This window comes from Leptopilina boulardi, unplaced genomic scaffold (assembly GCF_019393585.1).
Source record: "Leptopilina boulardi isolate dan_hultmark-lab unplaced genomic scaffold, ZJU_Lbou_2.1 LbouV2_112, whole genome shotgun sequence".
NCBI classification, from domain to species: Eukaryota; Metazoa; Arthropoda; class Insecta; order Hymenoptera; family Figitidae; genus Leptopilina; species Leptopilina boulardi.
In genome coordinates this window covers 2,200,917-2,228,220 of record NW_026137655.1, presented here as the reverse complement: position 1 = coordinate 2,228,220, position 27,304 = coordinate 2,200,917, and the positions used below count along the sequence as shown (strand labels likewise).

Here is a 27,304-nt window from a genome sequence, read left to right as displayed (position 1 = left end):
GAACGCGATTTTGAGAATTTCGAAACTCGCGAAACAAAAAAAAATTATTGAAATAATAATTGAATTTTTTCGTTCGCGAATTAGAAAATTTACACTAACGTTGAGCACGTCCGAACAGGTCAAGAGAAGAACGGTAACTGATATAATTATCTTTATGATTGTTTATGACCTTTGCGTTAAGGTTCCCTTTGTACTTCACTATTATATATAAACAAACAGCTTGGACCGCAGGTATAAAGATATTAAAATTCCAAAATCGTTTCGCTATATTTCAAATTGAAAATTAGAATTTTAATAAAATATTTAAATATTTAAATAGTTTTAAATTAAAAATTAATTTTTTCCTCATGGGGGAATCATTGTTTTTAATTTTAATATTTTTTACAATTTAAATAGCTCATTCCCTTGTATAAATTAATCAAAGTCTGACAAATTCGTTAATTCCAGGTATAATGATAGAGATATTTTTTTTATAGAAAAAAAATTAATTTTACATGAAATAACATTTTTATTTTGTGAAAAAAATTCTGTAGCATTTTTTAAAAGCTCGAAAAATTCTTTTTTAAACGCACTAATTACATTTTATATTTAGCGTATTTTTAATAAAATAAATTTTATTTTAAAATTCCTCTTTATTTTTGTCTGACTAATATGGCTTTTTACTACTGATTTTGAGAATTTAAGAAATTAAAACGTTTCGCTAGGTGAATTTAAATTTTCTCTGATATATATTAATTTACCCAAAAAAGATTTAATATTTATTTTCAAAAACATAAGTAAAAATATTATATTTGTCTGAATCTGACTAACTTTTACCACTGAATATATTACAAATACAAATCTTCATCTCGCTATAGGGAGAAACTTTTTTCTTCTGACTAGAACTGTCTTACTACTGAGATACTAAATCAAAAGTTCAATATGCTTTATTGTCTAACTAAAATTATTTTGTACTACTTAATTTTGTTAATAAAAAAAATTTTATTATTATTAACAGTTTTGTCTGACTTTTGAAATAAGAAAAAACATTTCTTCTCTTTTCGATTGGATAGCAACAAATTTAGAGAAATTAAGAAAAATCTTTCTTAAGTTTCAAAACTTAGATAGAAGAATATATAACTATCTTATCTGTGGTTACACAAAATGCGTCTTGAATGTGAACTTAATCTAAACGAATTTACCCTTCTTTTCGTATCTCTCTCTCTTTCTCTCTTTCCACCTATCTTTTTCCCTCTGCTCTCTTTATCCCCTTACCTCTCTATTAGTTCTTTTACTCTTAGGTCACGCGATTAGTTCGTCGACACAGAAGGGCTTCTACTAAAAGCCACAGAAAAAAAAAACCCGAGAGAGAAAAAGAAATTCGTGATGGAGAATGCCGCAATGTATATGGGTTTACTTCGCCATTTTTTTTTTGTAGCATTCTATGTTTTCTTCGTTTGTTTCAAAACATACGTGTATTACACAAATGTATATAGATATAGATATATAAAAATCCCATTATGCTCGTAGAAAAACAGTTTAAGGAAAAGAAGAATGTTTCAAAGTTTCTATATATCTCTTTGCTGACACATGTCGCTTGAATTACATACATCCGGTTTGTAATATAAGTCTAATCAAGAAACATTTCAGTTTTCCTTTTATATTTATTACTTAGAAGAAAATTTATCTAATTTATGCCTTTTTTGTGTGTATGTTAAACTTCTTCTCTGTATACAGCTATGTTTTTGTAAAACAAAACTTTCGAGAGAAGTTTTCTTTTTTTTTTCTAACCAAATTTTTCGAGAATGTTTGAGAAAAGTTATACTACTCATCATTCTAAATTACAGAATGATGAGTAGTGTAACTTTTAAAGACAAATTTTTCTCGACTAAAAAGGGGACAAAATTTTTTACGTATATTTACTGAAATAATTACACTTGAAGATTGATTTATAATTATAGTTTTTGTAATTCTTCTATTTGGTATTAAAAAGTTTTATTTATACAGAAAAATATTTTTTGAATATTTGCTTCAAATTTTTATATACTAATCTATGGAATTTTTTTCACTTCTAACTATATTTCATTTATTTGACGTAAATAAAAATTTTGTCATAAATAAAAATTTATTAGCCATAAATAAATATTTATTTAGCTCTGAGACAAATGTATCATTGGGTGGAAAAAAAATAAATATAAACACGCAAAAGAAGAAAATAAAAACTTAACCCCTAAGCCACATACGGAGACATTAAGTCAAACCCTTGAGGATATCTGTCTTATGAATTCGATTTCCACATAGTGGTTACCAACTTCCTGTGAAAGTAATTTTAACTTTCCAAAGCTAGAATATGACATTCTATATATATATAAACCAAAGTTACTTATGCAATCACGAATTTAATATGTACTTTCATCTTCTTAAAAAAAAACAAAACAAACAATTTTCATCTTCAAAACTATCTTCTTTCACGACAATTTCTAATTCAAATTTTTAATTATATTTTTATTTTCTATTCTATTTTCTATTTAGTTTAAAAAAAGAAATAAAATTAATTTTATTTTTCAAAAAAAATTATGTGTGATTCTAAGACAATGGAAAAATTATTTATCTAATAATTGTTAGACATTTTTTTACATAAAATATACATATTCTCTATTTTAATTTTGAAATTGTATTAACACAAGCTGACGTTTCCCATTTTCTGTAATTCTTATTACTTTTTTTTTGTAAACCCATAGGGCAATTACATTTCACCGGTACATTATATGAAGTTTTCTCATCCCGATATCAATGAACAGCCCTAGAAAGAGAGAAAAAGAGAAAGAGAGAGGAAAGCTAATTTACATGAATCGCGTTAACAAACTCCCGGGTGTGGAAAATAGCTTTGGAATTAAAAAAAAAAATCTGAAGCATTTTATTTTTTTGATCCTGAAAGTATATCGTATTATATTGAGTACAAAGGGTGAAAAAAAAGTTTTTTTCTGTTGCAAACCGAATGAACAGTATAAAAAAAGTCTTTTAAACTGATTTTTAAATTCAAAGGGTAACTAGATTTTTAGCTAAAAAAGAAGATTAAATTAATTTTTGCTCTAAGAACGGTTGTATAAAATTAATTTTTGTCTCTCTAAAAATAATTGCTAATTCTATGTTCAAAATGTAAATTATTTAGTGCTTGAAGATGTAATTTAGAGAAAATTGTGTTAATCAAGGAGGTCATTATTATAATTGTTGCAATTATATGAATACACGTATAGTGAAAATTGTTATAACTTTCAACGAATACGAAAATCGTTATTCATAAAAGCACTTAATTACTTAATTAAATGTATTCTATAATAGAAACTATTGAATAAAATTTTATTCCAAAACCTTAATGATTTTTCTATAACCTTCAAAGGATCAACAAAGTGAAAAAAAAATCTGGACCAAACCTAAAAAATTTATTCTCACGATTTTATTTTTACTTACTATTGAAAAAAAAAATTCTTCACAAATTCCTCTAAAGGAAAAAAAAGGGAATTTCTATTTGCAAAACAAAAGAAATTAAAAAATTCATTTTCATGAAAATATATTGTGAAAATATATATATATAAGAAGCCAATGTATATAGATATAATGTAAATAGAAAAAATATTCTTTTGAAGACTGATGGATCTAACCAGACAAAGCAATAAGTGCGCGTAAGATAAATTGAGGATAATGCTTCATTCTTTTTTCGTTATCGACCTCCTTTGGTCAAGCCACTATTCCTTTGGTTTGCGTGCAACCTCAAGTCAAAACGAATTCTTTTCACTTAAAAAGAAGTCGCTGTTGTCGAGAAAATTGCGCCTTTAATTCTCAGAAATGAAATCATTATATAGGAAAAAAGAAAAATTTTCTTTTTTACAACATATTTCTACACTCATTGTTCTTCTTTCAGAACTTTTTTTTAAATTCATTATAGAAAAAATATATTTTTTCAAAAAGTAAAATTTTTTGCAAAAACTAAATTATAATATAGAAATAAAAAACGTCTTTTCATCAAGAATCTAATAACAGTTATTAGTAACAAATTAAAGCCTTTATTAAGTTTTCAAATTGCAGGCAAGGAAGATTATGTTTCCATGCAGTTTAAATTTGCATGTAGATTAACCTAATTTCATCAAAGAATGGACTATAAATGTTCCTTTTGGAATGTTATTCGCAAATAAAAAATATAACCGGTTTTTATAAAGGGTTTTTAAGTAAAAAATTTTTTTTTTTTTAAATAATTGACGTAATATTGATTCTAAGAAGAATTCACTATTTGTCTGACTATGACGTTATTCTACTACTAGTAGCTTTTATATTTACGATTCTAGTCTGACCGAAAATAAATTTTACTACTGAAACTAGAAAAATAATTTTAAGTTTTTGTTAGACGGTAAAATTTTATTGTCTGACTAAAACGCCTTTTGACTACTTACATATAATTTTCTTACAAATTTTACTGTTATTTACAAAATTACAGTAACTGCTTTTTATTACTGATATGAAAAAAATAAAAACTAGAATTTTTTATATTTTGTCTGACCAAATCGGTATTGTACTACTTAATTCAAAATTTTCAGAAGTTCTAATATATGTCTGACTAAAAGTGACTTACACTACTGAAACAAAAATTACAAATACCTAAAAACCCTTTGTCTGACTAAAACTGTTTTTACTACTGAAAAATAACACTGTGTTTATAAAACTGTTTTCAAAAATAAAAACTTTAAAAACATCTTGTCTGACAAAAACAATGTTTTACTACTAATTTTAAAATTTCGTGAAACCAAAATTTCAATTTATAAAAAATGAACTATTAATGTTCAGAATTTTTACTTAATAATATAATTGTTAAAGCTTTTTATATAATATATATAACTAAAACGAGAAATTAGTAAATAGAGAACGTAATGTCAATTTTTAAAAGGTTTCACTAATACTACCGTGTGGTTGAAAATCCCATTGAGTGGTGTGTCTGGCATATCGAGAAGTTTGATATAAACTTCATCAATATAAGCCGCGTCTCTTCTATGGAAAGTTGCTAATATCCGAAATGGTGGTAACAGAGGGGAGGGGAATATATAGGAGAAAAACAGGTTCGGACTGGTTGATACCTTACTCACAGTGATATATTAAAAAACTGTTCTCGTTCTCCTCTATACTTTTCTCAATATTACACTCACGCTTTCACCTCTCTTTTGCCCTCGATATTGAATTCTGTTATCCATTCTCGATTATCTATTACTTTGCAAATAATCTTATCGAATATTCTATATATATGTCTTCTCGAACAAAGGGAAACTTTTATTTTCATCTTATAAGTAAGAATACAAATATATTAAATCTTGAGAGAAAGAGAGATTATCTCAGAAAACTAGGCTAATGAATAAATTAGCATTACATTTTCAGAATAGATTCTAATTTTTATTCTTTTTATTATTGTTCTAATTAATAATTACTAATTACTAATTACTAATTACTAATTATAACAAATATAATAGTTCTACTTGTTATAATAATCCCAGTTGGATGAAAAAATGGAGAAAACAAATAAAAAATATAAAAAATTTAATTTTGAAAAAGATTGGAGTATTCTTTAATTTTTGGTTAAAATATCGATTTTTCCCTTTTTGAAGAGGCACCAAAAAATGTGCTTTAGTTTGCGGTCGTAAAATACTTTAGTGGCGTTACGATGCGTGCACGTGTGCTACAAAAGTTACTGGTACAAGAATGTCTATTAACACCGTGACATGTTGAACCTATAAAAATATCGGATTTTCTTTATTGGATTATTTTTTTTCCCAAAAAAAAAAATAGAACAACTTTTCTGAATTGCATTTTTTCTTTGTAAGTTTTGTATATATATATATACAAAAAAGAAATTAATTTTTTGTTAAATTAAAAATAAATAGTAATTTGAAAAATTTGTTTCTACCTCTATAAGAGACAATTCGAGAATTGTGCTTTAGAAAGTGTAAATACCATTTGCGAATATGTAATTGAAATATTAATTTATTACTCCGAACGACCGAATGATAATTAACATGGTTCACAACCTCGTGTCAGCGAATGCGCAATGCATGCATTACTGCATCCTTTCTCTCTCTATATATGTGTATATTGCTGCAGAACATAAATACTCAGTTTTGGTCTGGCGGGAACCAGATGATAATGGGGCAAAGTGTAGGATTCAGCCATTACCCCTTCCTAAAAGTACATTTACAATCGCCTCCACATGATTGGGATCTGAATAACATTTTAATATCGGCAGGTAAATTAATCCTAATGACTTAAATGTCATACAGAATCCGAAACATATTATTTGCAAAGCGCAACAAATTTGCAAATTCAATTAAATAAAAAATACTTTTTTACATTTAATGTTATAAATTATAAATTGATAATTTTTTAAATAAATTAATAATTATAAATTAATAAATACAAATTGTAAATTAGCTGCAGTAGAATAAATTAATTAAATAAGGAGAAACAAAAATAGTTGTCGCAGATTTTGGCTTTCAACTTTAAATACATATATAGGAGGAGCGTGGATATCAATTATGAGGATCAATATTAGAGAAACAAATGGAAATGGAGACACAATACCAGTGTTCGAGAGCGTGACTTGCTGCTTTAATGGCATATATGAATTGATAGCTTTGCCTTTTAATAGAGAAACAGAGAAGTACATCAGACTCGACACGGCCAGGAACTTGGGGACATGAACGTTTCATGTTGTCTCTCTCTCTCTCTCTCCCACTCTCTCCTTCTTTCTCCCTTGTCCTATAGATTAAGAATATGATTTATATTTCACATCCGCTTTTACCTGCGAAATTACATTTTCACATTTCGTTCTACTTTTCAACATTATTCCATTAATTCAAATATTACACACACACACACCTATATATCGCGTGTTTTACAAAAAGGAAAACAAAAGTCTTTTTTTTCGTTGAATTAGAAAAAAAATTGAATACACATTTTTAAAATGAAAATGTAATTTGTAATTTTTAAATATTTTTAAATTTTAAACTAATTAATGAGATTCAAAGATTAATTATTTAGGTTATAATTTATTTAAAATCGCTTCGTCTGACTAAAATTGTATTTTACTACTGATAATAAATAAAAAAAACCTTGTCTGACTAAAAGTATATTTTACTACTGCTAATAAGTAAAAATACCTTGTCTGACGAAAACGATACTATACTACTGATATCCATCAAAATTAGAAGCGTTAAAAATATTATTATCTGACTGCAATTTACTTTCACTACTAGTTTCGAAAATATAAAATCGCTTCGTCTGACTATATCTGTATTTTACTACTACTAATAAGTAAGAAAACCTTGTCTGACGAAAACGATACTTTACTACTGATATCCATCAAAATTAGAAGCGTTAAAAATATTATTATCTGACTGCAATTTACTTTCACTACTAGTTTCGGAAATATAAAATCGCTTCGTCTGACTATAACTGTATTTTACTACTGCTAATAAATAAAAAAACCTCGCCTGACCAAAGCAATATTTTACTACTGATTTCCTGCAGAATTAGAAGAATTAAAAAAATTTTTGTCTGACATTTTACTTTTACTACTAGTTTCAAAAATACAATCACTTTGTCTTACTAAAACGGTATTTTACTACTGCTAGTAAATAAAAAAAACCTAGCCTGACCAAAACGCAATTTTACTACTGATATCCTTCAGAATTAGATATAAAAACATAATTGTCTGACTACAATTCACTTTTACTACTTAAAACAAAAAATTCCCAGAAAAAAAATTGTTAAAAATACAAATATGTTTCTTTGATTCACGAAATAAATTTTCCGTTTGAAATCATGACAAATGAGTTTTACGTCTTGATAATGATTGGAATTTTCACAGATTCGAATTTATACACACACACACACAAACACAAGTATTTTGAATGATAGACTTTCTGAAAAGGGGCTTCTTTGAAGAGAGACGAAAATCGCCAATTTGATGCTTTGTCCTCTCGAATGACAAAGCTGACAGAGATTCTGGGGATAGTGAACCTCAAAGTGAAAGGCTGATATCCACTTTGAATATGAGAAGTTTGGTAACCTCGTAACCAGATGAGATTTGCAAGGACGAAAGTTACCTCAAAACATTCCAGAAACGACTGTCAATAATTTTTTCTCTTTGTAAATTTAATCAAAAATCAATTTTTTCAATCAAAAATCAATTTTTTCAATCAAAATCCAATTTTTTCAATTTAATTCCTTTTATTTATAATTCTCTTCTTTTAAAATATAATTTTTGAAATCCTCTTATGAGTAATTATTTTTGTAGCAATAAATTTTCATTGTAAAAAAAATAATCCTTTTTTTTGAAATTCTTTTTTGTATAATAAACAATAATTTTAAATAATCCACGTATTGACAGACTGTGATTTTGGTGACAGTAAATTTTTTTTTTTTTTAATCGTGACCAAAAATACATATATACAAAATACATGGTTACTTTTATAATCAAGTGCAGGCGTCAGTGAAAACACTGTCGAATTGAAATGCAGAATGCAAAAATTGTAAATCGAAGCCCACACAAAATCGGCCAAACTCGTGAAATATAAGCTATAAGCTACAATCAAAATTAAATTTCACGTCAAATTGAATGTGTATGTGTGAGTGTATAAAATGTCCATTGAGTTTTGAATCTCTGTTATATTGCCTCCTGTTTGTGAAAATGAGTTTGTTAAAAATCAGAGTATATATATAGATTAATTGATTAAGTTCAATTTGTCGTCATTTTTCAATATTACTTTATTAAAAAATTAATTTTTTTTTTTTCAAAAGTACGTCATAATTTGAAAATTCACTTTTTTCTCATTGCTAAACAATTTAACAAAAAGTGACAATTTTTTTTTTATTTTACTTCTCTCAATTTACTTTTAGTGGAAATTTTTAACGAAAGCATAAAAATAAATTGAAATTATATGTTATTAATGAGAATATTAATTTTAATTATAGAAAAGAAAATTAACGCTTCATATACATTTTGCTTGAAATGAACTTTTCAATAGTTATATATTATTAGAATATACTTTTTTCTTCTTTTTTTTTTTAACGTAACTTTATACTCACGTGCTTTAAAATTCTTGGGAATTCCAATAAAAGAGATATACGTTATGATTCTGACTCTCTTATTGAAATTTTTACTCTTCTATAAATCACAATTTATTCAATATAATAAAACAAAGTTAATTCTAATTTTTTCAGGTATAAAACAATAACCATATATTATCTCAGTTTGAAAATTTACGATTCTATAATAATCCTCTCCACAATTTAAAAAAAGGAAAGAAAATAAATATTTTTTCAAACCGATTAAATATCTCTTAAATACGCGATTTTGTATTAAGTTCTATAAAGGAGAATAAAAAGAAAAAATTAATGGATTATGAAAGAACGATTTTCAATTCACCTGCTTGAGATGTGTAAGTATAAATAAAACGAAATTGAGTCTCGTTACGTGTTTTTTTAATTTCCTTTCAATAAAAATAAATAATCGAGAAAACTATTTAAATTTTTTTATTTTGAATAAAAATACTTTCTTTGATTAATGTTATGTTTATATTTAAATTAAATAAATTTCGAAATAAATAGTTTCATAATTATTTTGGGAAAAATTGTTTCAAACAAATTTTTTTCTGAGTACATACATATTGAGAATTGGTTTAAATCAAGGTACTTAATCCTCAACATTTTTTTTTCTCTTTTTCGTTTTTTTTCACGTACGGTGTGACACTTGATAAAAAAAAAAGGAAAAATAAAAGAATAACGTTTGCCTCGAACGTGAGTATGTTACCTATATATACCCGTGCAGAAATTTTGACCGGGCCCTGGCCAGGGCCAGACCGGGCAAGACCGGGGCCACTTCGGGAAATCTGGCCTGCCCCCGGCCTGGATGAAACAATAAAACCGACCGGGGCCATGGCTCGGGGCCCGATCTGGTTCTCTGCTGGGGACCCGACCGGGGCCATCAAATTTTTCCCGATTTGACCACCATTCAAATGTTTGTGGTTTTGTGGTTTATATTATTTTTTACACTTGTTAAATATAGACATTTTGTTATACATAGCAACAAATATTAAATAACTTACTGCTTAAAAGCAAAATTCCACACAGTCTAAATCTGAATTAGTGAAAATGTCACTAATTTCAATTCGCAGTGGATGAATTTTCTTTGATGAATCAGTGAAATTCAACTGAAGAATTAAAGAAAACTCGTCCAGTGAATTGAAATCAATAAAATTTTTACTGATTTAGATTTAGAGTGTAGCTATTTGAAATATCGGTCAATTTTTACTATTCTCAGATTTTTATTTGAAAATTTTACTATTTCTGCACTTAATTATTTTATGAAAATTTTTTTAATTTAATCGAACGTCGTACAATTTGTTATGAATTGTGATTATTTCCAAAGTAAATTTTTCTAAAGAAATTTTATTGGTAAATAGTAAAAGTAATTCTGGAAATAATAATTTTTCATAGTACATTTTATTATTTTGAGAGGAAATTTTACTAAGTCCGAAATTAATCCGAAGCAAATTTTTTTAATTTTTACTTAAATTTAATGCGTTATATAAATAAATTTGAATATAGTAAAATTCATGGAATTTTAAATCTGGAATTTTAAATCAAAAATAGAATTTTAACAAAAATTTGTATTCAGAATTAAGAAATATAGGCTACAGAAGAAGATAATAATTAAATATCAGGGAATAAGCGCCATTTTCGTAACATTGCGCGTATCCTCATATAGCATTCAGCCCCTGAATTATAATAAAATAAATTTTTACTTAATTTGAAGAAATATCTCTTTCAAAAATTAATATCCCCCTTTTCACCTAATGTTAATCACTGTGATCTCGCGTTCATTACGTTGAAATTAATTTTTAAAAATATTTTAAGTTTACTTTATTATTAATGATATTTACTTTGGTCTTCAGATTCATTAATTTCGTAGTTTGAATCAATGTCGCCTGGTGTGAGACAATCTTCCATATGGGAACTAAGCGAATCATATTGTTGTCCTAGCTGTGAGCTGATATTCTCATTAACATTCGCATCTTCATGATTTGAATCATCTGAAGCTATAAGGCATAGAATTATATTTAACATACATGAAAATAGTTGTTATCATTATTATTATATAAGAAAGAAAGATCATTCTTATAAAACTAATTTCGATCGAGTGATAAATTCATACTTATACATATTATTATTATAACAAATGTGAAAGAATATATAAGAAGTCAGATGTAATAAAAGAATTTTTAACTTAAATTTGGGATTTTTTCAAAGGAATACTACTAGAACATTTGTAAAACTATAAAAATGAAAACAATATTTATAAAGTTAGAATACAAAATCTCTATTTTTAGGTTATTTTTTATTTGGTAATGTAATATCATGTGAATAATATTTTTTACTTACGACTTGATATATTCGGCAGAGATGAAAATTGGGTTGACAGTCGATGTTTCCGTACACGTTTCGTACTTTTGTGTTTTGGCATATTATTCACAGAAATAAATAATTTATGTATCCAAAATAAAACAAAAGTTAGGCCAAGAAGACTAGAAATGGGAGGTACCGTACGAATACGTAAGAAAAAGGGTTTTCTGAAATAGGCAGAGCAATAGAATAAGTTGCAAGTCGCGGTAGCCTTCTGCGCAGACTAACTGTTGACTTACCATCTGGCGGTAATTCAGAATAAAATATTAACACTGATTCTATACGTACGTATATGCTTCGGTAAAATAAATATCTGCTTTTTTATTATCACCTGTTCGTAATACTGCGTCTTGCAACTTATCCGCCCATTTCAGAAAACCAAATTGTCACGTACCCCCACTACCTAACGTGTACTTCCTGTTTCTATAGCCTTCTTGAGTTCTGCACTCCTCTATAAAAATTTATTTTTACTTATCTTATTATTGGGGCAACCCGGCCTGGCCACGACCGGGGCCACTAACATTTACTAACCCGGGGCCGGACCAGATAATCTGGCCGGGGCCAGGTCGGAAATCGGGAAGAAGGGTGGAAATTTCTGCACGGGTAGGTATTCAGTGTATTTATCATCAACGCTAGGTCCGCCTGATCGTTCATTTATCATCCCAGAGCGATCTTACGCGTCCAGCTGCATACACACAATACACATATATACAGCAATACACACATTCGAAACCATCTGGTATTGTTCTAGAGTTTAGGTTCAAGTTGTGTCGCACGAAATGCGATAGTTCATTCGACTGACCTGTTTGCCAAATCATCCCAATTTAGCGCTGATATCTGTAATCCATACTCGACTAATAATCTCTATTTACTAAACATACAACTTTAGGCAAATATTTTAGTAGAACAATTGTTATACAATTTGTTGTGTAGTCGAAGTTCTTAATTAACGAAATTTCTTAACTTCTATAGTAGTATCAGTAGTAAAAGACAGTATTAATCAGACATAGAAATTTTAATTATTATAAATGGAAAAAAAAATATTTATCTGGAATAGCGATATGTTTTTCTAGAATAGCGAAAACTTTCGCTGTTTTAATGAAGATATCGCTGTGAAGATTTGTTTTCCATAAGTAGTAAAAGTCAGTTACAGTCAGACAAGGTTAAAAAATTTATATTATTTTTAACGCTAGTAAAGGCATGCTTTTAGTAAAAATTTTCAAATTTAGAAAATTTATTATTAGTAGTAAATATAAGTTTTAGTCAGATATGCAAAGACTTGTAAGTTTAATAATTAGTGATGCAAGTCAGTATTACTCAGACCAATGTTGGTTTGGATTAGACTTTTCTATAAGTGGAAAAGCAAAGTAAAATTTGGTTTCAGTAGTAAAATACAGTATTAGTCAGAAGTAACAATTTTAAGTTATTACAGTACAAGTAGTAAAAGTCAGTTACAGTCAGACAAGATTAAATTTTTTTAAATTATTTCTAACAATAGTAAAAGTCCTGCTTTTAGTCAACATTTTCAAATTTCGAAATTTTACTTTTAGTAAATTAGTAGTAAATTAGTAGTCAATTAGTAGTAAATTGCTGTTTCAGTAGTAAAAGACAGTATTAGTCAGACATAATAATCTTAAGTGCTTACAGTATAAGTAGTAAAAGTCAGATACAGTCAGACAACGCTTCAAAAATAATTTAAGTAGTAAAAGGAGATTTCAGTCAGACTTTTACATTCTTGTAAATTTGTTTTCAATAGTAAGGAAAATTTTTCCTTAGCCCTACATTTGTATTCTTTTACTATAAGTAGTATAAATACCTTTTTAGTCAGACTTGTCAATATCTTTCCAAAATTTAACATCAGTAGTGAATATCATTTATGGTTAGACATTAAATTTTTCTTAATCAGTAGTATTCATTTAACTTTAACTCGAAGAAATTTTTAGTGATAATAAAATATTGACAATGTTTTAGCAAATTAGGTATAGAAAGGATTAGAATATTCATCAAAATGTGTACGTGCTTGCGGTACTCTCGTGGATTATACGTAGAAATTTAGATACGCTACAGTTTAATTTGGCGCTCCAAGCTTGGTTAGGCTTAGCAACCCCTAAGGAACAAAGATAATTGGTTCCCTCCGCGTGTTGCATTTAGGGGTTTTGGTCGATAGATTGGATTTTCCCGAGATTAAAGCTTCAGACCTTCACATCGACATTGCTGATTGTCATCGTTATCAGCTTTCTAGCGTAAAACCCTTCATTGCTTATGACTTTATTAGGGTTGAAGAAATCTTTCTACTTTTGTGCCACACCAAAAAAAAAAAAAAAAAAAGAAAAGTAATATTGGAAGTAATCATTGAAAATGATTCCATCTCCTGAGGATTATCTCTCGACGAGGTTTTCTCGAATTGAATTTCCACCGAGGCAAAAATTTTTGTGTCTGATAATCGAAACTTTTGTTACTCTGCACTCGTTTTGTGGTAACTTATTGAATTGTTACTATTGATTAACTCTGATTTACCGAATTAAAAATTCGTGGGAAAATTTTATGTTTAAATTAAAAGAAATTTTTTTTTACATGCGTTAAATTTGGGTCCTTAATTGAAAGAAGTGTTTTTAAAATTATTTGTATAGAAAAATAATAATCTATAAATGTAAATGTGTTCTATCGGTGTTGGGCTAAAAGGGGAATTACTGAGAAGTGAGTGAGTAAATGTAATGAATAATTTACGAATCGTTGTGCGAGAGATCACGCCACATATTTGACTTAACATCACTAAAGGATCAATGAAGCGGTTGTTGAGAAGAACATTTGCATACATGTCTGAACTGCTTTGATGGTCTGTTTGTGCTAACGAATGCAAAACCCAATGTGTCTTTACTTTTCCCATATATAATAGGTCAAAGAAAAAATTTAATTAAATTATTTAATTAAATATTAAATATTTTACTTTAACTGAAGTGTAGTACTTAGATCCAAAGGGTTAAAAAAAATCACGTCTGTCTACAAAAATTAGAATTTAATAACTGACATTTACTACTAATAGTAAAATTTATAAAGACTATTTATACTTTCGTCTGACTGAAAACGTATTTTTCTACTTATAAAGAGACAAAACGAATAAAAAATCCAAAATCTTCTTTAAAATTTCAACATCATTTATTCTAATTACACATTATAAAATTATATTTTTATCTCAAAAAATATCAATTGATCAAACTCTCTCTTATATCGAAAAAAAAAAATTATAGACGCTCTTGTCTCTAACGAACATGAATAATCAGATATAGAGAGAGGTAAATGACTTTCGTGCGCATAAGTGAATTCTACTTAAATAGTTTCTCATCTAAAGAATAAAGTAATTTTAAATCAGTGGTAAATCACTCAAGACGAGTGTAAAATTTGAGAAAGTTGGCGTTCGGATAATCATTTTACTTATTCCAGCAAGTAAAACTTTTACGATCGCGAGGGGTTCTTTTTTTTACGTCTCAATATCCAATCGACATGGATTTTCTCCAAGTGAGTTTACGTCTCTATGAACTTGGAACTCGTTTGTTACTGTGCGACACAACCTCGAGGGTAAATTAACTTTAAAAAAAAAAAAAAAGAATAAAAAGACTTGCAAACCATATAAATGTAGAATACGTTCTGCGAAAAAAAAACAGAAATTGTTCCCGCTCTGTAGGAAACAAAATAAATTGATAAATTTAAAGGAAGGGGGACATGAGTTAATTGCCTAAAAAAAAAGAGAGAGAGAGAGAGAATGTGAATAGTATTCAAGAATCAGAAACGAAAGTTATCAGTCGTTTTTTAGGAAAAGTTTATATACGGTGGAACTTTTTGAGCTGAGAAATTCAATCAATCAATCGCGAGACTTTCTTATAAGTTTTAAACTTATCATTTCAATAAATGAGGAACATTTTTCCTTCATTTGCTATTAAATTTTTTTTTCTTGAATTCAGTATAGAACTAATTAAATTGTTAATTAATCAAATTTTTTGTTTCGTTAGATAAAAAAATAATTTTTATAAATTTTTTTGTATATAGTAAAAATATATATAATTTATGTCAATTTTGAAATGAGTTTGCGTAGGAAATTTGAAGTCCCATGTAAAGTATTTGATAATAAAGTACATTATTCATCAGTACTCAAATCGAGCTTGCAGACAGAGTACTGTATATATATATAAAGTTGAAACTTCAGCTCAATAAACCACACGCAAATGCCTTCGACAATGTCAACACTTACATATATATATATGTATATATGAGCTAAGTTTCAAACGTTGCGGATTTACCGCAAGCATATAAGAGACTTTTGACTGGCTTGTGTAAGATAAAGATTGCCTCTCTCTTGATCCTTTTCTTTATTTAAAGGCACTTAAAGTTAAGGACGCGCTTCTCCATCCGGAGAGGCAATGCCACAAGGGAAATTCCAGGATCAAGAAGTATTTTCAAATTGACCAATGAAATTCCTTTGGTAAACCGTTATTGAATGCGGCGAACCGTACTTGTATTCTTATTCTTCATTTTTCCACTTAAATTCTATTACTTTTCAATTGCATTTCTATTTTATATATATTTTTTGTTTTTTTTTTTTTGTTTCTTTTTTTGTATCTAATTCCATCGTTTGCCAAGTTTTATTTCCGTGTTGGTTTTTTTCTGGTTATTTTTCATTTCCAGTGATATTTTTTGTATATTCTATTATCGCATTTTTGTTATATTTTGAATTATATTTACAAGGTGCAAAAAATGTTCGCTATTTCAGCTAATATTTGGCTCTCTTAGCTAACCTGAATTGTTATCTCTCATGTAAAAAAATCTTTATCTGAAAAAGCGATATGTTTTTCTAGAGTGGCTAAAACTTTTACTGTTTTAGTGAAATATATCGCTATTCCAGGGAAATAGTTTACTTATTTTTTAATTATTCTTTTTTCTATTGTCCTTCTTAAAATTTCTAATTCTTATTATTTTCTAATGTTATTTTCTATTATCTTATTTGTATTTTCAATATATTTTCAAATATCTGTCATCCGATTTCAAAATTACAAAAAAAAAAATTTTCGAAGTAAATATATAAAGCATTGATAATCATTCCTATAATTAAGAATAGAAGCAAATAAAGTTTCACAAACTTGTGTATAGAAGAGGCCCCTCCCCCCCCCTGATGAAAGTTTTACACAAGTTGGTAACAAGGTGAGGTTTTGCGAACAGTCGAATAGCAAGACCACAATGAAACCGCGAGGTTGCCAACTATGGTTGAATTGGTTCGACTTCAGATTTCGAATCGTGGCTGATCGGTTTAGCAATGGTTGAGTTCAGTTTGGCTCCGTGGCATGTACTTTATATATATACATATATAAAGAGAGAGAGAGAGAGAGAGAGAGAGAGAGAGAGAGAGAGAGAGAGAGAGAGAGAGAGAGAGAGAGAGAGAGAGAGAGAGAGAGAGAGAGAGAGAGAGAGAGAGAGAGAGAGAGAGAGAGAGAGAGATAGAGAAAGAGAGGGTTTTACCTCGAGAGTCGACGAGGATCGATTAAACCAGCGGCACGTGCAACTTAACAAAAGTTTATATCATTGATCTCGCGCGCGAGCAAAGCGCAGTTATTTGCAAAGTTTCCGGACGCATTTACTTGGATGCGCGCTAGATGTGAAAGTCGTTCTTTTATATACTCTTACCACCATTTATGTCTCTCATTGAACTATATATAAAAACGACCCTTATAGGAATGGAAAAACGAAAACTTAACAATTGATTTTACACACACACACACGTTTTACGATAAAAATGTATCACGAAAACGATATTAAGAATTTGTAACATAAAACATTTCAAATAGCAGTCTTAAATTCACCATAAAAAAACCAAACTAATATTGACAAAAAAATTTAATCAAAAAATAATAATGAAAAAAAATTTCTAAAAAATTAACATTAACAATAAATTAATAATAATTAAATATAAATAAAAAAAAATATAAATAAATTAATAATAATTAATAATAGCAAAAATGTAATATTTATGACAAACTTTTTTCTGCAAAAAAAAAATGAAAAATATTGAATTTTCCAATTGTTTGTAAACATAATTTTAATTCTACATTGATATAATAACAATAATAATTGATATATCGAAACAACACGCATATTGTAATTATATTCAGTGAAATTTAGTGGATATAAATGAGCAAAATTAAGATATTCTTATCAAAATTGATAAGACACAAGAGAAAAATAATTTACAATTTATCTTAATGACCTTTTAAACAACGTATGGACTAATATCACATTATTACTTTATAGATATGAATACATATATATGTTTCAGAAATGAAATTAATTGTATTTTGCACAAAAATTACTTAATTAATTAATTACAAAAATTATTGAAAAAAAATAGATTAAATCCCAGATTAAAAGATAATTATAATTATCTCTTTTATAAAGAAATTTTAAATTAAACAAAACATTTGAAATCAAAGCATTCTTGAAAATGTTTCATTTACTCTAAATATTTAAATAATAATAATAATAATAATAATAATAATAATAATAATAATAATAATAATAATAATAATAAAATGTAGAAAAATATTATTACCAATTATTATAAATAATTAATTAAATTAATGAATAAAATAATTGTCAATTAAATATTAAATAATTATGTGCTCCTTCATTTGCATAAGAAATTTTTTCAATTTTTTTATTCACAAACTCGGAGACAATTAAGAACAACATTACAATAATCTTCCCCTTCCAAAGAACAAGGTGTCTCGAACTTATTATCGTTTGGATAAAAAAAAAAATGCGAAATTTCAGCCACTACGGAATTAAAATAATTTCACAGTCGCACTAGTATATAAAAAGAATTTATTGACAAAATACGTATTAAGTTGATTTTAGTTTTTTTTTTTTTTTCTTTAGACAAATTATAAAGAAATTTTTTAAAAAATGAGTGCACTTGGAATACTAATAGTTTCTATTATTATAATAAGTTTATGTAAATGTATTGCAAGATTAATTAAATTTTTTAATTTTTCTATCCTAATTAATAAAGTTCCTGGTCCGGCACCGTATCCAATATCATATCTTGCACTGAGTGGTTGGAACGTTAAAGAAGAAGGTAAAAATAATTTTTTTTTCTTTACAATATTTGAAATATTTTTTTTTTTAAATTACTATTTTTCTATAAAAGGAAAATCTTTTTAGATCGTTTTGAATGGATTGTTGGTGTTCATCGAAGATTTAAAAATGGTATTATGAAACTCGCTGTATTTTTGGACGCATATATTTTAATACGTAAACCACGACAAATAGAGGTAAGTTAACAAATATGAAAAAAAAGAATAAAATTAAAATAAATACAAGGAATCTTTATTAATCATTTTCTAAAGGTTATACTACCAAAAACAGAAACAATAACAAAAGCTTATCTATATAATACATTTGGACAATGGTTGGGTGATGGTTTATTAACATCGTCAGGTCAGTATTCATATCTATAAAAAAAAACACACAGAAAAAAAAATTCCAACAAATTCGAATAAAAATTCTAAATTTTATAGGCGAAAAATGGTTTCACAACAGAAAACTTTTAACGCCAGCTTTTCATTTCGGTGTTGTTGATCAATTTATGGAAACAATGTCAGAAAAAGCTGAAATTCTTGTTCAATGTATAGAAAATGAAATAAAAATGAATATTGGAAAATCAATTGATTTTTATAAGCATTCTGTCAGATGTGCACTAGATATTATTTGTGGTAAAAAAAATAAATAATAATAATCCACTTTTTTTATATTACAAAACGATTTTTCTTCTCTTAAAGAAAATTATTAAAGTATAATATTTCAGAAACTTCAATGGGTGCAAATATGGATGTTCAAAGGAATCAAGATATACAATATATCAAAGGGTTAGATGTGTATGTAAATACTGTTATCTAAATATATAAAAGCCAAAATTATATTCATAATATAAACGTAAATTAATTTTCCATATCGAAAAATTTTACATATAGTTTACTTTTGGGACTTACAAAAAGAATTTTTTATCCATGGTTAAAATGGGATTGGATATTTTATCAAACAAAATTAGGAAAGGATTGTCAAAAATCTGCAGAGATGATGAAAAATTTTACAATTGCGGTAAAATTTTTTATATTAATTTTTATTTTACATATTTTAGAGCGGAAGAAAAGTAATTTATTCTTCTTTTTTGTTAAGATTATTAAAAAACGAAGGCAACTTCGAAAAATGAAAAATTACGAGGACACACATGATGAATTTGGTAATTTACGTTTTATAATTCTACAAATAATAAAAGATAATTTAATAAAATTAGAATCCTTTTTTTCACTAGGTAAACGACGAAAGAAAGCATTTTTGGATTTAATGTTGGATTTGGATGAAAATGAAAAAGTTCATATGACGGATGAAGAAATTAGACAGCAGGTCGAAACATTTATGTTCGCTGTGAGTGAATCTAATTCCTAAATCTAATTCGTAAATTATATTCCGTAGTTTATTTTCAAATCCAATTCCTAAATTCGATTCCAAAATTCTATTTCTAAATCCTGTTTCTAAATCTTATTCCTAATTCTTATTCTGAAATTCTATTCCTAATTCCTAATATGAAATTCTGTTCCTAATTCCTATTATTAAATCCTATTTGTACTTCATACTCCTCAATCCTATTCCTAATTACAGAAATGATTTTGTACATTTTAAAAACAAAATGACAATCATTTTTAATAAAAAAAATTTTTTATTGTGAAGGGTCATGATACAACAGCATCAGCAATAAATTGGGCAATTTTTAACATTGGAAACAATCCAGAGGTTCAAAAAAAGATACATGAAGAATTAGACACAATATTTGGTGACTCAAATGAACCAGCAACAATGCAACAAATTGCTGAACTCACATACCTCGAACGAGTTATTAAAGAAAATCTCAGACTCTATCCCTCAGTACCAATGATTGGACGACTTTTGACCGAAGATACTGAAATAGGTTGAATACTCTTTAAATCTGAATTAGTAAAAATTTTAACTAATTTAAATTAGTTTTTACTTTTTTTCTGTTTTACTAATTTTCGAAAATTAATAAATTCAAAAATTAATTAATTCATTAAATTAAATATGAAAAAAAATAATTATTATTATTAGAAAAAAGTAATTTGCAAAATTTTTCGTTTCAGATGGTTATACTATTCCTAAAGGTACAAATATTGGCCTTTTTATATTTTGCCTACATCGTGATCCAGAAATATGGCCCGAGCCTGAAAAATTCGATCCCGATCGATTTCTACCAGAAAATTGTCGAAATCGTCATCCTTACGCTTACATTCCATTCAGTGCAGGACCGAGAAATTGTATAGGAATGAAATTTGCAATGGCAGAGCAAAAAATTGTTTTAACAGCAATCCTACGAAAATGGCATGTTAAAAGTGAAAGAAGTCCAGAAGAAATGAAACATCAAGCAAATTTAATTCTCTGTCCACATAATGGAAATCCAATTTATTTCTATTCACGATAAATAATAATAGTTTTTTTTTTTTTTTTTTAAAGTTGTGAGTTACAAAAAATTATAACGCGTAAATGATTTTAAACTTGATCGTTTTTAATAAATATGAAAACTGCGATCTTATAAGTTTCAAGGAAAACGAGAGAAAAGAAAAACTTTTTTTTCTCTTGTATTTCTTCACTCTTAATAATTGCTATATGTAACAAATATCCTCAATACAAAATAATATTCATGGAATATTAAACACACAAAGATTATAATTAAATAAAATTTCTTTCGATAAAATTAAAAAAAATTTGTGAAAAAAAAGTAGACTATATCAAGACGAATATGTTCACTCACTGTGCAATATATATCTGTTCTTTTTTCTTATTCATAAAATTATAATTCAAAATGTTAACATTAATTATTTACACGGAAATTATGATTGATTATTCACAATTTTTCAATCAAGCAACATTGTTCAAAAGTTAAATGGCATATTGTAAAAAATTATTATTTTGCAATTCAATATATAATTATATCTTCATGATTTAATTACTAATAATTTTATAATTTCAAATATTCATTAGCATTCAATATTTATATATAAATCTCATCGATTATACATAAAATTCTTCAGTTATTCGAACGTATTATTATTGATCATATTAAAATAAGAAAAATGGGTGCACTTTTAATATTAATTTCTATTATTTTAATAATTTTATGTAAATATATCAGTAGATTAATCACATTTATTAAATTTTTTATCACAATCAACAAAATTCCCGGTCCTGTACCATATCCATTATCTTATTTCATTGTAGCTGCTTTAAAAATTAAAGAAGAAGGTAAATTTATAAAAAAACAATATCTTTTTTTTAAAGTAAAATTATTTCAAAAATTTTTTATACTACTATTTTTGAATTAAAATTGTTTTTAGATCGCTTATTATGGATTCATAATATAACTGATAGATTCAAAAAAGGTATCGTAAAAGTTGCTGTTTTTATGGATGCTTATATTATAATAACTAAACCACGACAAATGGAGGTAATTTAATAGAAAATAAAAAAAAAATTCAAATAAATTGCCAATGAAATATCTTATTATTAATTTATTCTAAAGGCTATTCTACCAAAAACGGAACATATAACAAAAGCTCATTTATATGACATACTTCAATTATTTTTGGGTGATGGTCTATTAATTTCGAATGGTCAGTTCGATATAAAATAATATTTAAAAAAAAAAGATATCAAAATTATATTAAAAAAAAATTCAAATAACATAAATTCTACATTTCAAATTTTTTTTTATAGGTGAAAAATGGTATCATGATAGAAAACTTTTAACGCCTGCTTTTCATTTTGGTCTTTTGGAACAATCCATAGAATTTATGTGGGAAAAAGCTGAAATTCTTGTTCAATGTATAGAAAATGAATTAAAAGGAAATTCAGGAAAATCAATTGATTTTTTTAAATATTCTATTAAATGTGCACTCGATATTATTTGTGGTAAAAAAATAATACGTTTTATATATTTTCAAAAGAAAAAAAAAATTTCAAACGAAATAGAGATATTTCTCATAGAGAAATAAAATTATTGTTAATATTTTAGAAACTTCAATGGGAGCAAATATGGATGTTCAAAGGAATCACGATATACAATACATCAAAGCATTAGAAATGTATGTAAACTGTTTTTGTAAAATATAACAATAAAATTAATTTACATATTTTTAAATTATAATATTCAATTAATTTTCTACAGTTTAGCTTTGGGACTTTCGAAAAGACCATTATATCCATGGTTAAAATGGGATTGGATATTTTATAAAACAAAAATTGGAAAGGATTGTAAAAATTCGATAGAAATGATGAAAGACTTTACAATCGATGTAAATTGAAATTTCAATTTCAATTTCATTTCATATCATTTCATTTTAGAATTTTGAATTGTATTTTTCTTTTATTTTTCATATGAAATTGTTGATATTGCTTACAGATTATCAGGAAAAGAAGGCAACTTCGTAAAATGAATCATTCAGAAGACAAACATGACGAATTTGGTAATTTTCTTTATACAAAATTTATTTTAAATTGTAGAAACAAGTTAAGAAAATTTTATTCCTTTTCCTAAACAAGGTAAACGGAAGAAAAAAGCATTTTTGGATCTAATGTTGGATTTAGATGAAAATGAGAAGAATCATATGACAGATGAAGAAATTAGACAGCAGGTCGAAACATTTATGTTCGCTGTAAGTGAATCTAATTCCTAGTTTCTAATTCCTAATTCCTAATTCTAAAAATGATTTTGTATCTTTTTCAATACAAAACTTTTTTCATTTCTTATCAAGGGTCATGATACAACTGGGGCAGCAATAAATTGGGCAATTTTTAACATTGGAAACAATTTGGAAGTTCAAAAAAAGATACATGAGGAATTGGATGCTGTATTTGGTGACTCAAAGGAACCAGCAACGATGCAACAAATTGCTGAACTCACATACCTCGAACGAGTTATTAAAGAAAACCTCAGACTCTATCCTTCTGTTCCAGTGATTGGACGACTTTTGACAGAAGACACTGAATTAGGTAATCGAAAAAAAACTATGTAAAAACTTTATTTTCTTTTCTGAAAAAATTTCATTGAGAAAATAATATTATTTCAGATGGTTATACTATTCCCAAAGGAGCAAATATTGGCATTTCTATATTTTCCGTACATCGAGATCCTGAAACATGGCCTAATCCTATGAAATTTGATCCTGATCGATTTTTACCTGAAAATTGTCGAAATCGAAATCCATACGCTTACATTCCATTTAGTGCTGGACCGAGAAATTGCATAGGATTAAGATTTGCAATGGCGGAGCAAAAAATTGTTTTAACATCAATCCTAAGAAAATGGCGCATTAAAAGTGGAAGAAGTCCTGAAGAAATGAAATTTCAATTTAATATGGTCCTTTCTCCATTCAAGGGAAATCCAATTTATTTCTATTCACGATAAATAATAATAAATATATAGTGAACGCATGACAAAAAATTCTCATACTATTTTTGAATTATCCACAAAATTTTCATTCATTGTATCAAGTAATTTTGTGAGAAAATCTGAGGAGAATATTTGCATGTAAATTATTTACTATAATCATATGATCTTTAATCAAGGAAAACTAGAAAAAAGAATCAATTCACAATTATTAAATTAATTAGTCGCAACATTGTTGAAAAGACTTACAATGTTAAGTGTAATATTGTAAAAAATTGTTACTTTGCAATTCAATATATCGTTATATTTTTTTACAAACTTGTCACTTATTCATAATTTACATAATTTGACGATTCTAAATATTCATTAAACATCTATATTTTTATATAAATCCGTTTAATCATTAATACAATTCTTCAGTTATTCGGAAGCAGCATTATTGATCGGATTAAAATAAGAATAATGGGTGCATTTGTAATATTAATTTCTATTATTTTAATAATTTTATGTAAATATATCAATAGATTAATCACATTTATTAAATTTTTTATCACAATTAACAAAATTCCCGGTCCTGTACCATATCCATTATCTTATTTCGTTGTAGCTGCTTTGAAAATCAAAGAAGAAGGTAATTTAAAAAAAAACAATTTCTTTTTTAAATTTTCTTTTTAAAAAATTAGGAAACAAATTCTTGAATAACGTAGACATTTCACTAATTTTTTAAAAAGAAAATTTAAAAAAGAAAACTTGAAAGATTTTCTTATACTATTTCCAAATCAAATTATTTTTTTTTAGATCGCATATTATGGATTCATGATCTTAATAAAAGATTCAAAAAAGGTCTCATAAAAGTTGCTGTTTTTTTGGATGCTTATATTTTAATAAGTAAACCACGACTAATGGAGGTAATTTAATAGAAATAAAAAAATAAATACAAATAAATTAATAATGAAATATCTTCTTATTAATTTTTTTCTAAAGGCTATTCTACCAAAAACGGAAAATATAACAAAAGCTCATTTGTATGACATACTTCGTTTATTTTTGGGTGATGGTCTATTAACTTCGAATGGTTAGTTTGATATAAAATAATAATGTAAAAAAAATAATACAAAAATAATATAAAAAATAATAAAAAAAAAAATTTTTAAAAAGATAAATTTTACAATAAAAAATTTTTATAGGTGAAAAATGGCATCATGATAGAAAACTTTTAACACCTGCTTTTCATTTTGGTGTTTTGGAACAATCCATAGAATTTATGTCGGAAAAAGCTGAAATTCTTGTACAATGTATTGAAAATGAATTAAAAAGAAATTCAGAAAAATCAATTGATTTTTTTAAATATTCTGTTAAATGTGCACTAGATATTATTTGTGGTAAAAAAATAATTCACTTTTTATATTTGCAAAAGAGAAAAAAATTCTGAAAGGAATATTTTTCCTCCTTGAGAAAATAAATTATTTTCGATTATTTTTAGAAACTTCAATGGGAGCAAATATGGATGTTCAAAGGAATCACGATATACAATATATCAAAGCCTTAGAAATGTATTTAAACAGTTTTTGCAAATATATAGAAAATTAATTTCCATATTTCAAAATTAATTTTCATTATTTTTTTTACAGTTTAATTTTGGGACTAACGAAAAGAGGATTTTACCCATGGTTAAAATGGGATTGGATATTTTATAAAACAAAATTGGGAAAGGATTGTAAAAATTCTGCAGAGATGATGAAAAACTTTACAATCGACGTAATATAAAAATTTTGTAATTTTGAATTGTATTTCTTTATTTTTGATATGAAATAGTTATTAATTTTCTTTTTAGATTATCAGGAAAAGAAGGCAACTTCGCATAAAGAAGAATTCGGAAGACATACGAGACGAATTTGGTAATTTCTTTATACAAATTTATTAATAAATTGCAGACGAAAATTAAGAAAACTAAATTCCTCATTCCTAATCAAGGTAAACGAAAGAAAAAAGCATTTTTGGATCTTATTTTGGATTTAGATGAGAATGAAAAAGTTCATATGACTGATGAAGAAATTAGACAGCAGGTCGAAACTTTTATGTTCGCTGTAAGTGAATCTAATTCCTAGTTTCTAGTTCCTAATTCCTAATTCCAAAAATGTATCTTTTTCCATAAAAAACTTTTTTCATTTTTTATCAAGGGTCATGATACAACTGGATCAGCAATAAATTGGGCGATTTTCAACATTGGAAACAATTTGGAAGTTCAAAAAAAGATACATGAAGAATTGGATGCTGTATTTGGTGACTCAAAGGAACCAGCAACTATGCAACAAATTTCTCAACTCTCATACCTAGAACGCGTTCTCAAAGAAAACCTCAGACTCTATCCTTCTGTTCCAGTGATTGGACGACTTTTGACAGAAGACACTGAATTAGGTAATCCAAAAAAAAACTATATAAAAACTTTATTTTCTTTTCTGAAAAATTTTCATTGAGAAAATAATCTCATTTCAGATGGTTATACTATTCCAAAAGGAACAAATTTTGGCCTTCTTATATTTTCTGTACATCGAGATCCAGAAACATGGCCTGATCCTGAAAAATTTGATCCCGATCGATTTTTACCAGAAAATTGTCGAAATCGAAATCCATACGCTTACATTCCATTCAGTGCTGGACCGAGAAATTGTATAGGAACAAAATTTGCAATGGCGGAACAAAAAATTGTTTTAACAGCAATCCTACGAAAATGGCGCGTTAAAAGTGCAAAAAGTCCTAAAGAAATGAAATTTCAAACTAATTTGATCCTTTCTCCACATAACGGAAATCCTATCTATTTTATTCCTCGACACTGAAAAAAAGGGTTTGGTATTGATAACCAAACGTTTGGTTGGTATTTAATCAACCAAAATTTTTTTGTTGAATCAACAAAATTTTAATTGTCTCAATCAAAATTTGTTTGACACAACCAGAATTAGAAAAAAAAGGATTTTTGTTGTCCTAACTAAAGTTTGATTGGGACAACCAAAATTTTGTTGATTCAATAAAAAAAATTTGGTTGCTTAAATACCAACCAAACGTTTGGTTGTCAATACCAAACCCTTTTTTCAGTGGATAAATATAATATTATTATCTTAGTATTCTTATTATTATTAATATTATTTTTTGTGAAATTTAAAAAAGTGTATCAAAAAAATGTAACAAAATACACGTGTTTTAAAATAATTAAATTAAAATAAAAAATTAATTAAAATACACCTTTTGTTTTTTAAAATAATGATAATGAAGTGATGAGTATTGAATATTAATCGATTTGCAATATTGTCTCAAAGTTCAATATAT

The 27,304-nt window shown here is 26.8% G+C and overlaps 4 protein-coding genes across 4 annotated transcripts in view; 3 read left to right on the top strand and 1 right to left on the bottom strand.

Moving 5' to 3' along the window:
• The window catches only part of LOC127278297 (suppressor of lurcher protein 1), a 291,379-nt gene that overhangs the window by 200,221 nt on the left and 63,854 nt on the right, over nucleotides 1–27,304 (bottom strand). The window lies entirely within an intron of this gene.
• Nucleotides 18,341–21,035, top strand: LOC127278318 (cytochrome P450 4C1-like). Its single transcript, XM_051299986.1, has 10 exons — nucleotides 18,341–18,601; nucleotides 18,688–18,797; nucleotides 18,873–18,963; nucleotides 19,044–19,238; nucleotides 19,331–19,400; nucleotides 19,497–19,623; nucleotides 19,702–19,765; nucleotides 19,838–19,950; nucleotides 20,254–20,491; nucleotides 20,679–21,035. The coding sequence occupies exons 1-10, from the start codon at nucleotides 18,430–18,432 to the stop codon at nucleotides 21,014–21,016; spliced, it is 1,518 nt and encodes a 505-aa protein (XP_051155943.1). The 5' UTR covers nucleotides 18,341–18,429; the 3' UTR covers nucleotides 21,017–21,035.
• Nucleotides 21,617–24,020, top strand: LOC127278322 (cytochrome P450 4C1-like). The gene is made up of 10 exons (XM_051300001.1): nucleotides 21,617–21,837; nucleotides 21,930–22,039; nucleotides 22,115–22,205; nucleotides 22,309–22,503; nucleotides 22,607–22,676; nucleotides 22,760–22,886; nucleotides 22,994–23,057; nucleotides 23,134–23,246; nucleotides 23,346–23,583; nucleotides 23,661–24,020. Exons 1-10 carry the CDS (start codon nucleotides 21,669–21,671, stop codon nucleotides 23,996–23,998), a joined length of 1,515 nt encoding a protein of 504 aa, XP_051155958.1. The 5' UTR covers nucleotides 21,617–21,668; the 3' UTR covers nucleotides 23,999–24,020.
• On the top strand, nucleotides 24,396–27,217 carry LOC127278311 (cytochrome P450 4C1-like). The gene is made up of 10 exons (XM_051299972.1): nucleotides 24,396–24,611; nucleotides 24,779–24,888; nucleotides 24,965–25,055; nucleotides 25,168–25,362; nucleotides 25,464–25,533; nucleotides 25,612–25,738; nucleotides 25,815–25,878; nucleotides 25,955–26,067; nucleotides 26,161–26,398; nucleotides 26,477–27,217. The coding sequence occupies exons 1-10, from the start codon at nucleotides 24,443–24,445 to the stop codon at nucleotides 26,815–26,817; spliced, it is 1,518 nt and encodes a 505-aa protein (XP_051155929.1). The 5' UTR covers nucleotides 24,396–24,442; the 3' UTR covers nucleotides 26,818–27,217.

Excerpts from the sequence above, each read along its gene's own strand:
- LOC127278318 (XM_051299986.1), top strand. The coding sequence starts at position 18,430 with ATGAGTGCACTTGGAATACTAATAGTTTCTATTATTATAATAAGTTTA. Across the intron at positions 18,602-18,687 it reads TTGGAACGTTAAAGAAGAAG|ATCGTTTTGAATGGATTGTT; the intron begins GTAAAAATAATT and ends AAATCTTTTTAG. Across the intron at positions 19,951-20,253 it reads TCGAAACATTTATGTTCGCT|GGTCATGATACAACAGCATC; the intron begins GTGAGTGAATCT and ends TTTATTGTGAAG.
- LOC127278311 (XM_051299972.1), top strand. The coding sequence starts at position 24,443 with ATGGGTGCATTTGTAATATTAATTTCTATTATTTTAATAATTTTATGT. Across the intron at positions 24,889-24,964 it reads GTAAACCACGACTAATGGAG|GCTATTCTACCAAAAACGGA; the intron begins GTAATTTAATAG and ends TTTTTTCTAAAG. Across the intron at positions 25,739-25,814 it reads TGAAAAACTTTACAATCGAC|ATTATCAGGAAAAGAAGGCA; the intron begins GTAATATAAAAA and ends TTTTCTTTTTAG.
- LOC127278322 (XM_051300001.1), top strand. The coding sequence starts at position 21,669 with ATGGGTGCACTTTTAATATTAATTTCTATTATTTTAATAATTTTATGT. Across the intron at positions 21,838-21,929 it reads TTTAAAAATTAAAGAAGAAG|ATCGCTTATTATGGATTCAT; the intron begins GTAAATTTATAA and ends AATTGTTTTTAG. Across the intron at positions 23,584-23,660 it reads GACAGAAGACACTGAATTAG|ATGGTTATACTATTCCCAAA; the intron begins GTAATCGAAAAA and ends ATATTATTTCAG.